The sequence below is a fragment of the Vicugna pacos genome, chromosome X, assembly GCF_048564905.1.
Source record: "Vicugna pacos chromosome X, VicPac4, whole genome shotgun sequence".
Taxonomy (NCBI): Eukaryota; Metazoa; Chordata; class Mammalia; order Artiodactyla; family Camelidae; genus Vicugna; species Vicugna pacos.
In genome coordinates, this window is record NC_133023.1 from 82,584,111 (window position 1) to 82,596,612 (window position 12,502).

A 12,502-nucleotide genomic window follows, 5' to 3' on the forward strand; every position below is an offset into this window, starting at 1 on the left:
TGTGCTTTCATGTTCCCAGAAATTCACTTTCTCATACAATTAATAAAAGTACTTAAATAGATAACTTTAATAGCTCTAAAAATGTTATCGGCTTATCATTCCTATTTCATTTTAACCTTTTTCTAAGTATAATGTTTAAGGTACCTTAAAAGGTCCAAGAGAGGTGGTATGGTATAGTGAAAAAAAGCACCAAATTAGGACTCCGTATTTTTCTCCACTGCTAGATTGTGAGCTCCTGAAAGGCAGGAAATAAGTCCTCTTCTTCATCTTTGAATTATCCTCAGCACCTAGAATAGTATATGACACCAAACTTTAATTTTTAAGGCAAATGTAAATTCACTATTCGGTAACTAGGAAGAAAATAAATTCAGGTAGTGTATTCACTTAAATCTTTCCATAATCCATAAGGAAAAAAGCATTATCTTTCCTAGTGAGCAACAAGATAAAAAATTAGTACTTTGAGATATATTTTTATACCTCAGAAATTAACATGTTTAAAACACATAAAAGCTAATAATTACTGGACTGTGACAAAAGTCATGTCCTCACAAAATCCCTTATGTGCAACTCTTAAGTTCAAAAAGCTCTGGAAACCAAAAAATTTTGGTTTGTATATTTAGTAATTTATTTGACAGTCAAATTAACCTGGCCTAAACTCATTTGGCAGTAGTGGCTGACCTGCACTGAAGGAAACTATTTACTGGTATTCATGTACCCCCTATGAATAACCACATGGTTTGTTGCAAAAAAAAAAATTACCCTATTTGATTATGCAGTTTTCCCTGAACTCCTGTATACAGAATATACAGTATATGGTATTTGGTTTTACACAAGTCCCCCAGACAACCCCAGCTCTTTTCCTGGTTGCTTTACATGGATGATTCTAGAGCCCCATTCCAGACTCTTTAGGGCAATGCCCCTGTTCCCAATTGTCTTTTCTGCTACCATCCTGAGCAACAATTGAGGCTGCGCAAACAGCTCAGAGGGTCTTTCTATCAAGTCAGTGGGAAAAATTAATGTGCCTCGCGATCATATAGAAACTCAGTATTACCACTTCGATGGTCAATGATGCGTTAAGAACATCTTGGTTTCCTTCTATTTTCATCACTGGACACTGGGCAGTCGAAGATCGGAATTAAGTAACTAGCTTTTGGCCTTGCAACGGAATCTGCTCAATATATATTCACCATTTGGCTGACGCACATCTTGGCCAGTATGTAAGAATTCTCTCACATTAAGTGTGGGCAGCAACAGATATTTGTAGAGAAAAAGTAACCGGAGGCCCTACACTGGCTCAGCTCCAGCCATAAATCCATCATTACTCCATGGAACTGGTACACTCCCCACGTATCTCTCGTGGACTCACCCTCTGGCAGGATCGTATCTAGGGATCTCAATTAGAGATCTTGTAGTAAATAAGACGGGTTATGCCCGCAACGCTAGAGGTGGTGGACCTGCCGACGCCCTAGGATAGAATATTCCGGGCTTGGATAAATTAAAACGACGTAAATTCAAACTGCGAAGCCAACTTTTTCCGACAGCATGTCCTCACAAGAAAAAAGGCAGACCCAAAATCACCACTCTAAAAATGCCTCTCTTTGGAAAAGCATGGTTAGTGGGTAGGACACTCCGCAACACCCCACCTACGTCAGGCGCGCTCCCACAGAGCGGAGGCTCCGCGCTGCGCCTACGCAGGTTCTAGACTCCTCCCCTCAGTACGCTCATCCCCACCCTTCCCGGCTACTTCCGGCCCGCACCAAACGCCCTCAACGCGCTTGCGCTGTTTTGATAGGCTTCCCGAGTAGAAGAAATCTGAGCGCTGCCTCTCTGGTACCGCCCCCACCACCTCTTCGCCCCACCCACGCTGTACCGGCCCCTCCCGAAATCTCGCGAGGGTAGGTGCGCGTCCGTATTTTGCGGGCAACTAGCTCTCTCAGCTGCTGTAATTGCTGCTGCGGGAGAAATTGGAGCTGGTGTAGTCGGAGTGTCCGCCCTCCCCCACTGAGGAGAGCCACCGCCTCTTCTCTCGCTCTCCTTATACACCTATCCCCGGGAGCAGCGGCAGCAACAGTCCCTGGACCCACCGCCGCCTCCTCAGGAGACCGCTCCGCCGGTCATTCCCGCAGTCCGGCAGCTGCCGGCGGCCCCCTGCCCCTATCGGGCTCCCCACTTCAGATCATCTGCTCCTTCCTCATCCTCGCCCGGGACCCACCTCCCCACGGTCTCACCGGGGTGGAGGACGACGAGGAAGAGACGAGAGTCACCCTCCCTCCAGGCGGCGCCGGCCCCCTCACCCGCGGGTGTGTCCTATAAATGGCGTCGGAAAGCGACACCGAGGAATTCTTTGATGCCCCTGAAGATGTGCACCTAGGTGGAGGCTACCCTGTGGGGTAAGTAATTGGAGCTATGTCCCAGAAGCCGGGTGTCCCTGTCCCCCGGTTTCTCCTGTGTCTTTCCCCTACATCCCTCCCAGGTCCCGCTGTGTCCGCCACCGCTGCTCCTCTCAGTCTCACTGGGGCACTTCAGAGGGAGTCGAGGGAGGGCGATCGCCCACCTCGGGCCCACCTCCGCATTTTTTCCTTGGTGATCGGCCCCGGGGGCTCTCTCGGAGCCCCTTTCTCGTCCAGCTTTTTGCGCGGTGGGTCGGTTTACGAACCCGAGAACCGAAGATTTATATTTGTGGGGTTCAGAGCTTACCTTTGAAGCATCCGTTTTGGCCTTGGGGACCATAGATAAAAGAAGCAGTAACAAGGGAAATTGCATTGTCTTTTTTTTCTTTCTTTTGCCGCTAACTTACCTATTCGTTTCAGAGGTGGCTGTAACTCTCCCTATTTGCCGTCCTCTTTTCGTTGCACAAAAAGAAAAGGAGCGGGGGCGGGGGGGCGGGAAGACTGGATGTTTACTTAGGAAAGTCCTCTAGCTGATGTACTCTTGCTCGACACTGTTTTATTAAAATAGCATTTTACCGTGAGGTAAAGGAAATCGAAGACAAGGTCTTTTACCATTAGGGAGAATGCGGTCTTAAAAGAGTAGCCGGACATAAATGTTCACAACCGACTACAGAGATACAAACAAGTGCTGAGTAATCTTTGGTTAGAAGGAGAACCACAGCTTTGTGCTCTTTATCTAATTCTGCAAGATATTTTAGTGGTAATTAATATGGAAGATTCTGAGTAGGAAGTACGGTAGTTGAAATGCTTCGTTTGACTTGTGCTTTCCCACTCCTCACATTTCAAAGTTGAAGTAGTGTTTAAATCGGTTTCACCGAACTCTTCTGCGGACTTGTGTGGAGCTAGAGGCAGTGAAATACATTCTCATGCTGTAAGAACTTGAGAATTGGTAAAATGTGTATGTTGATGTAAGTTACTAATATGGTTCCAGGAGTCAGCTGCCTTCTATTTGCAAGCTTACCCCGTGGAAGAAATACCTTGATGTAAATAAAGTTATCTGTACATTCTAGAAGTCGTTCTAAAACCTAATATGTATTATATATAATGTATACCCCAAAAGTTACAGCAGCGAAATCAGAGACAAATGTGCCTTGGTAGATTGCTGATGATTGTGTGTTTTCATCAACCGTCATATCACCATTACAGGATTTCTGGGTAGCAATTACCAAACTTGAGGTGGCAGTGAATGTCCTTTAAGTTCAGTATCTAAAACAAATTCATAGCTAGATGGTAGAGGATAGAAAATTCACTTGGATTTCCAAATACATGGGAGTGCCGTGAAATTAAATTTTATCTTTGTGATTTTCCCCTTAAAGTAATGAACTATCATTCAGCTTAAATGAGAGACCTGATCCTGTAGTACATGTGTGTGTGTGTTAGCGCCAGGGGGAGGGAAATAACAATAGACGATAAAGGGTAACCTCCAAGATTTAATCAGTTTAGACTTATGTGAATATTATTCCTTTTTAATGAATATAACAGATTTAATTTTGAAGGACAGTTACATCACGACCTGTGTGAATTATCTAGTCCAGTCCTAGCACAGAGAAAGAACTCAAATGTTCATTCCCTTCTCCTTCTTATCTTGAAATTAGCACGTTTAACTTCATACAGTGCTTACTTTGGGAGGAAGTATGCAGAACTTGGAGTTATTTAACTTATCTAAACCGAATGAGTCATTTTGATAGAATTGATAGAGTCACTTCTTCCCTCATGGGATAATATACCTTCTCAGGTACTTCGATCCTTTGATATACTAGGTGAAAAGTGAAAAAGTCTCTTGGGACCTAGCCTTCTGATTTTAACGCTAACCTGACCAAAGAATTGAAGGTGCTGAGCTCTATGGATAAAACTACTCTGTGAATTTCACGGCTCCATCTTGTATTAGTGAGGGGATTTGGAAGAGAATTAGACTCATCTGGAGAATTGCATCTGAAAAGAACTTGCAGTACTGGGAGGACTGCACAAGTTTGGCGTCATTAACATTTCCTCTATCTTTTGTGACAGTTTTTCTTATTTGCATAAGGTACTGTGAGGAGACTTGGCTGGGTAACTAATAACCTAGAAATGCAGTGAAAAATCTTGGATTTGTGGAAACAGATGGTGTCACTAGATATCTGGTCATCAGAAATATCTTCTCTCCCTTGAGATGAACTGGAGTGATACACCGTACAAACTCTAAGAGGTTAACAGACTGAGTAAGAAATATTGTAAGAAATATTCCTTGCTGTTGTGTGTTCTAGTATACACAGACCATTTCACCAAATTGTAGTAAACTGAGTAGGCAGTTGAGAGTTATATGTTTTGTTAATCAGCAGAATCCAAATAAACAATCCATTTCCTAAAACTGATTTATTTCTTCTTTTCCCCCTCCAATGGTGTCTTCAGCTTTATTATTCTATTCCTTGAAAACAAATGTAATAAGTTAAAAATCAGCCCAGTTTTTTATAGAAAGACTTAATTCAAATGCAACCTACTTTTCCACAGTGATAGATCATCTCCACTTGTCTATCTTTGCAATATACACCATATTTATAGTGCTTTATTTTGATTGACATTTTAGGTCAGGTTTCCTTATTCTCATCTTCATTTTTATAAGGAAGCTTATGCTCAGAGAGGTTAATGAATTGGTCTAGGAGACACAGTTTGTAAGTGATAGCTGAGATTTGAAACCAGTTCTTCAGACTCCTACTCCAGTATTTTTTTCTAGTATATCGTAACTGCCCCACACTGGGTGTGTGCTCTGTGTGTGTGTGTGTTTGTGTGTGTATAAAGGGTAACCTCCTCCAAGAGATTCTGGAGTAAAATGCTTTAGGACCAACTTGCTGAATTGAACTGATGCATATGTTTAAAACTAGCAGCCTAAGCTTTTCAGTTTTCTTTGCTAGAAAGTTCCACTTTCTCTTTCAGGAATGTGTATTTTGTTATGTCAGATAGAAACGTTATAAGATCATAGCATGTTACAGCTAGAATGGACATCTAGTTAAACTTCTTCATATAAAATGTTGTGAAAACCAAAGCCTGGACAGGGAAAGTGACTTGTCCAGGGTTCCACAGCAAATTAATGGCAGAGTTGGGACTAGAATCCAGATCAGTTTCACAGTCTAGTGTTCTTTTCTGCTATCTGCTGTCTTTTGATAAAGCAGGAAAGGGAGGAGGAAGTTTGGTATGGTAGAAAAAAAGCCCTGGACTATGAGTCATTTCATTTCCTCATCTTTAATTTGAAGAGAATTTGAAGACCTGATTCAAGACTTGTAGATTTGAAATTAAATATTTACTAGGTAAATTATATATGAAATAAATGTTCCTACTAATTTGTGTGGATTACACATACACATACTAAAAGCTGACACTGAGAACATGTTATAAAAATAAATATGACATCTTGAGCATTCTTCATTGTTTTATTGGCAACCAAAGTATTTTCAAGGCCTTGGAAAGAAGCATAGAATAGTAACATTTTTCAAGTAGGAAGGGACATGAGATCATTTAGCTCAGCCCTCCCATTTAACTGAAAGAGAAACCTAGGCTCAGAGAGGGGAAGTGACACACTGCTGATTAGTGGCAAACTCAGGACTAGAACCCAGGTCTCCTGAATCCTCATCTATACCATACTGCCTTATCTATAGAAGGAGGGAAAGTATTGCCAGGTATCCCAGGTTTCTGGCACTTACCCTGTTAGTGGGACTTCTAAGATGGTCAGTTGCTATCTACCGTGATTCTGATTCTTTCATGCCTTGCTGTCAGAGGACATGGACTGTTTTTTAGGATCCTAACTTTTGCCCACTAATTTTCTCTAAGTCAGGATGAAAAAACAGTGACAGAATAGCTGATCTAAGAACAGGAGCTGTTATTTGTTTTATTTTATTTTTAGGAGTTTCATTAGTCAGCCACCAGTTTATCATTTTAGATTTGGAGTAATGATGAAATCTTGATTTTTAAGTCATAAAAACTGAGATCAAACTGTCCCAAAGAATTGTTTGGTCTAAAAAATAAAAAGTTGCGTAACTGTCTTTGTTGAAAACTCAGCTTCTCACTTAGGCATCAGAAACATTTCTCTCTGAAATTGTAGAATAGATAAATAAGATTATACTGTCTAGCACAGGGAAATATACACAAGATCTTATGGTAGCTCACAGAGAAAAAAATGTGACAATGAATATATATATGTTCATGTATAACTGAAAAATTGTGCTCTACACTAGAATTTGACACAACATTGTAAATTGATTATAAATCAATAAAAAGTGTTTAAAAATGTTTAAAAAAGAAACATTTCTCTCTGAATTGCAATTTGATATAAGTTTCAATAAAAAAATTTTGTGTGATATGGGTCACTTAAGGAAAGAGTCCTTAAAAATGGCTGTTCATGGGTTAACATTTAAGCACAGATTATATTTAATCATGGATTATATTTGATTGCTATTGGCTTTGTGGATTGATAGAAATATATTTACATATGCTATTTGATGTCATCCGTGTAACATCCTATTGAAATAGGATCGGGGTGGTGGGGGAGAGCCTTCTGCATATTAATTAGTAAATTCAAGTTCTAAATTTAGTGGCCTCAAACTGTCAGTTGGTGACTAGTGGAGGCAGGACAGTCTGAAGCAGTACAGCAATTTGGGGGCTCAATTTGAATCTGTACAAACTCCTGTAAACTGAAAACTTTAATCTGTTCTTGTGATAACCTACTTCATAAAGTGGGGTAGGTAAAAATTGATCTTTAAAAATGTTGAAAACCTGGATAGTTTTAGGATGTTAACAGTTTGATGGTGATCCTACAGAACAAAAAATAACTTCTAATTGTTGATACTTGAGACTTATTGTGTAACCGTTGCATTACATGACAATCCATGTGTTCTCTTCAGTTCACTGTTTTGATTTTGACAAAGTCAGGTGAATTTGCCAGTCAAGCTCCTTAAAGAGGCTGTTTGTTTCCTCATACTCTGCCTGCAATTCTCGTAATTACTTCCTGGGGTATGTGGGTGGAAGAAGGAAGTGGTAATGGGGGTGGTGGTGATGGAGTAGGTGGTAAAGACAGCCCCAGCAGCCAAGGTATAGAGACCAGGTTATAAGGCTGCTTCCTGGGGGATGGATAACTAAGATCAGACAAATCACACTATTTACTATAGTTTTAGATACACACCTACACAGTGAATTAAACAATCCTTTCTGTCAGAAACTAACAGCCCATAAGAAACCTCAAACAAAATTTAAAGTAATAAAAATTGTGGGTACTTTATGATGCCTTACTGATATTTAACTTGCATTGATAATTAACCTACATTTCTGTTTTCTACCCAGAGCTAAGCTAATTGCTACAAACTTTCACAAGGTCTGTTCCGCCCTAGCTGTCGGATATTATTCTGCTAACAAGCTAAACCTTTAATTGGGTGCTTTCCTTAGTCCTCAGAGCGGAGCCCTATCTATTCTCTTATTTCAGACTGAGCGGTCTTTGTGTTGGTCTGTCATCTCGTGATTCAAAATTGTGGAAAAAGCACATAAGACATAATGTGGGCCTCGTACCTGATGACAACCCCAATGTTTTTCCCCAGTCAGTATACAAAGTTATCTTGGTTACTATAGCAACCAGCATATCAGTTATTCTTCTAGCTCTTTTGCCTTCTCAAATACTAGGATTACCATATAATCAGGTTCTGCTAAAGCTCTTTGGGTCTTAGCATTTTATTACCAGCTGCAGCTGTCTGGCAGTTTACAGCTTGGCATTCCATCAGGGTCAATTGGTTCTAAGTCCACAAAACCTTTTTGTCTCCAAACATTTTAAACACACAGAATTTAACAAGAACACATTTAGGCAGCGTTTTTCTCATACTAATTTTCTCATTTCCCTTGTTAGTCATTGTCTTGAAGATTGAATGCATTGCATCATTGCCATCCAATGACCATCCCTTTGTCATATCAGCTAGAATAAATTTTAAGATCAAGAGTGACCATTTAAGAGATATGTGCAGATGTGATTTGAGACTCTATATCATCACAAACTAGCTGAAGTGACTTAAAATTACCTTGATTCATTAACAACTACCAAAAAATAATCTGGCTTCTAACAAAAATGATTTCTATAGGTTGTAGAAAGAATGGACTTTTTCATTCTAATTAGAGAAAACAGTTTAGAATTTTAATAGGAAAGGTTATCTTCCTTTTTCAGCCTTTGAATAAATGGGAAAAAAAGGTAAAGACTGAATAGTTGTTTGGGTCTTTATTATGTATTTCTATTTACTTGACAAACACATTTTGTAATCTCTTAAAAACCTCAGAATTCAGATAACTAAAATAGTTTTAAATTATAAATATGTTTGTCTTGCTAAAAATAAGGCTGCTGAAAAAACATTTAGGATATATGAACTGATAGTTTGTATGGTAGTTTATTAGTGTTTGTGTTAATGTTTATTTTTGGTGCTCGTGCTTGTTAATACTGTACTGTGTAGTAATAACTTCTAATAACATGCACAGTTAATCTCTTGAGTTAACTGAGGTGGTTAATCTGTTAGTGATTTAGCCAATATTGATACCCATTTCCGTACATAACAAGAAGTAGTGTTTTTTAAAATCAAATTAGAATTTTACTCTTAAGATATTGTGTGTACTTTTCAGAAAGTGTTTGTTTCTGAATTTGAATTAGAATATTATGTAGTAAGCTTGTAAGTTTGTGAAATGATTAAATTAAAATTTCCTGGCTTGAATTTTTATTTAAGTCATGATTTTAATGGTTTCATTTCATTTATTTATTTATTTATTTATTTTTGGTGGGGGAGGTAATTAGGTTTACTTATTTATTAATTTTTTTGGAGGAGGTACTGAGGATTGAACCCAAGACCCCACGCATGCTAATAAGCACGTGCTCTTACCACTTGAGCTATACCCTCCCACTGAATGGTTTCATTTTAAAATTAGTGTATCCTATTCAAAACTGGTTAAATTCTGATGATGTGCTAAGGAGAACTTTATTTTAATTGCACAAATAGACTTAGGAGCAGAAAAGGTTTTACTTTATCCATAGGGCCCTTATTCTTAAAATTTTTAAAAAGAATGGTGGGGGGGAGATAAAATTTTTTTTAAAAAGAAGACCAAAGGTGAAGCATAAAGTTTTTGGAAACTACTGACAATGGAAATGAATTTTCAGAAACGAATAACTTTAACAATGTTTTCCAGTAGGTAGCCTCTACAGAGCAGGCCATACCTGTATAAAACCTACTTGACCACTACTAATTGTAATGGACTGTTCCAGTACAAACTTACTGAACCATAGACATTCTTATGAACCACAGATCAAGCTCTCTAAAGAATCAGTAAATAGAACGTAGAGCTGCATTCAAACCCAATTTCTCAGAAGCAGGCATCCTCGTTACTAAGTAGGCTCAAGAGAAGTGGGAGTGTTATTTCTGGCATTGCTCTTGAACTAAAAAGACTAGCCATGGATGAACTTAATATCCATAGTCCTCCTTTAAATTTGTTCCTGAAAGTCTTTATTTAAATTGGGAGAATGAGGGAATCATCTTTCTAGTTATTAGCAGGACTATGAACAATCTGTGTGGTTTTTAAAATTTTCTATTTTAAAATATGCTTATCTACTCAAATGGCAGGTGGTTTGAATGTTTCTCCCAGCCCCAGTTCCACCCAATTCACCGCCAACTTTCTCCTTCCTAGCTTATCCCAAAGTCATTAGTACAGAGATTTCCCCAACATAATAACTTACCGTTCCTTACAACTGAGAAAGAACAGTGATGAATGAAATATATGTGAATGGATGGGCCTTTGGAAAGGAATAAGGGAAAGATTGGTTCAATTGGATATAGCAGATGCATTGGTAAGTGGAACTGGTTAGTGTCACAGGTTGGGTAGGTCATTGGACTAGTGGAAGGTAGGTGAACAGAATGAATAGGTAGCTTGATAAAACTGGTATCTTCGTGAGTGAAAGTGAGTAAGTTTGTCAATATTTTGCTATTGGTATTTTATCTTTATGGGATTGGCTTTAGAGATTAAGGCTAATGACTGAGATCAGTCTTTTTTCCTTTAAGTGAACTTTACTATCCCTTTTATCCCAGGTCATAGCTACTGGCTGTTGACTTTTAACCTTTGCCTTATTTCCCAGCATAGAGAAATGTCTGCAGTTGAGGTGCAGCAGCTACAAAAGGTTTAGGTGGCGATATGGATGGTGAATAGGCATGCTCTGTGGTGTTCCACTTCTTCACAGTTTCTTCTACTTCCTGACTTCCTGATTCTCTCACATCTTCACGCCCCACTGCTCCCTCACATCCACATACACATCAGGTCCTGTAAGAGTGAAGAGGGAAGAAAGGGAACGGGCTGAGGCAAGAACAAGGTTTGCATTTGTGGGACCTTTGTAACTTGGGGACATCCTGTATGCAATAAATATTAAATGTTAACAGTGAAGCCTTGGGAAGTGTTGCCAGTTATGCTGCAATCAGATCTTTCCTTGTTAGCAACTTTTGTTTTTCAGGGATGAGTGTATTCGCAATAAGGAAGAAACATTATAGTACTGCATGTTGTTAAACATGCAAAGAATGGTAATGCCATGTCAACTAATGTTGGACATTCGTTTTCAAAGTTCTGTGAGATAGGTAGGACAATTATTATCCTAATTTTGCAAATAAGAAAAAACTAGACTCAAGGACAGCCAGCAAAAGTGGAACTTCACTAATTTGTGGTAATTAGATGATGGTTTTGAATGGAGATGCAAAACATTAGGGTCCTCCCTCCTTTCCTTTTCTAAACTATAAACATTTTGCGATGTTATATTTTAAATGTCAATTATTAGAATGATGAGGCTGACTCTCCTGCCATTTGGTTATGTATAATTTACTGTTTAAAACAACAAAAAGCAGTATTTTTTATGCTTTTCTTTTTAAGCTTTGACAGAATTGATTATGGTATGGTAGCTAAGTCAGAAAATGACCTTGCTACTGAAAGAGCTGGATCCCAGACACTGCTAACTGCATTTCAAAGTGTATGTTCTTTGTTCCTAAGGGAAAACCCCACAATATGTGAAACACTGATGATTTGGGCTTCTGTACCTCATCAAAAGGTCTTGATCCCAGATTTTTTTTTTCTGTAATTGTTTTGTAGATTGTTGTCAGTTGTTTAGTTAGGCCACAGGGTTTTTTTTCCCTTTTTTTTTTTTTTGTCTAACTCTGATTCATATTTTTGGCTACAAGCCACTAATTGGAAACACAATGTTTCTTTCTTTTTTTTCCCTTCCCCTTCAAAGGTGTTTTCTAGCAGTCACAATGAATGCATGTGGTAGTTATTAATATTTTCCACCTAATCAGACCTCTGTTGGCTATCACATTAATGGGAAAATGCACTCATAGTAGCTAGATAATTAGCAAAATTACATTCTCAGTAATTACTATTTAAGATGTAAATAAGGAATAATCTTTTTTAAATAATAAACTTGACCTACAGATTGTTTTATGTAGGTAAGCATTCTAGGTAGTTTGATTTTTCTAGAACATTTATCAAGTTTTTAATACAACTTTCATTAAAGAATGCAGAAGTAGAAATTCAGATACATAAAGCATAAAAGTAGAATTTATAAACTAAAGTGCTTAATATTAAATCTTACCGAAATATGTCCAGTTTTCTATTATTCATGATATTGAGGGAGAACATGAATAATTAAATATTACCAGTTACAAAAGAAAAGGAGAGGGGAATGGTGTAGCTCAAATGGTAGAGTGCATGCTCAGCATGCATGAGGTCCTGGGGTTAATCCCCAGTACCTCCTCTTAAAACAAACAAACAAACAAATAAACCTAATTACCTCCCCCCATGGGAAAAAAATAGAAAAAAATAAATGTTACCAGTTACACTAAAACCTCAGATTAGTCATTAGTTTACAACTTCCTTTCCGGTCAAATCTTTATCAGAGATAACAGTATTTTTTTTTTTGTAATTTAAGAAACAAAATTAATGGTTTGGTTTGATTTTTTTTGTTCCTCTCCCATCTTTGGTAATGAATAGTGAACTCAGAAGGAGAAAATCAAAGAATCTCAGTCTAAATAATC

General features: G+C 38.4%; 1 protein-coding gene across 1 annotated transcript in view; it reads left to right on the top strand.

Moving 5' to 3' along the window:
- The first annotated feature begins 1,899 nt into the window (after window positions 1-1,899).
- The window catches only part of WDR44 (WD repeat domain 44), a 69,156-nt gene continuing 58,553 nt past the window's right edge, over window positions 1,900-12,502 (top strand). The window contains exon 1 of the mRNA XM_006208820.2: window positions 1,900-2,390. Within this exon, the coding sequence (XP_006208882.1) occupies window positions 2,314-2,390 (77 nt within the window). The 5' untranslated portion in view covers window positions 1,900-2,313. The remainder of the gene's footprint in view (window positions 2,391-12,502) is intronic.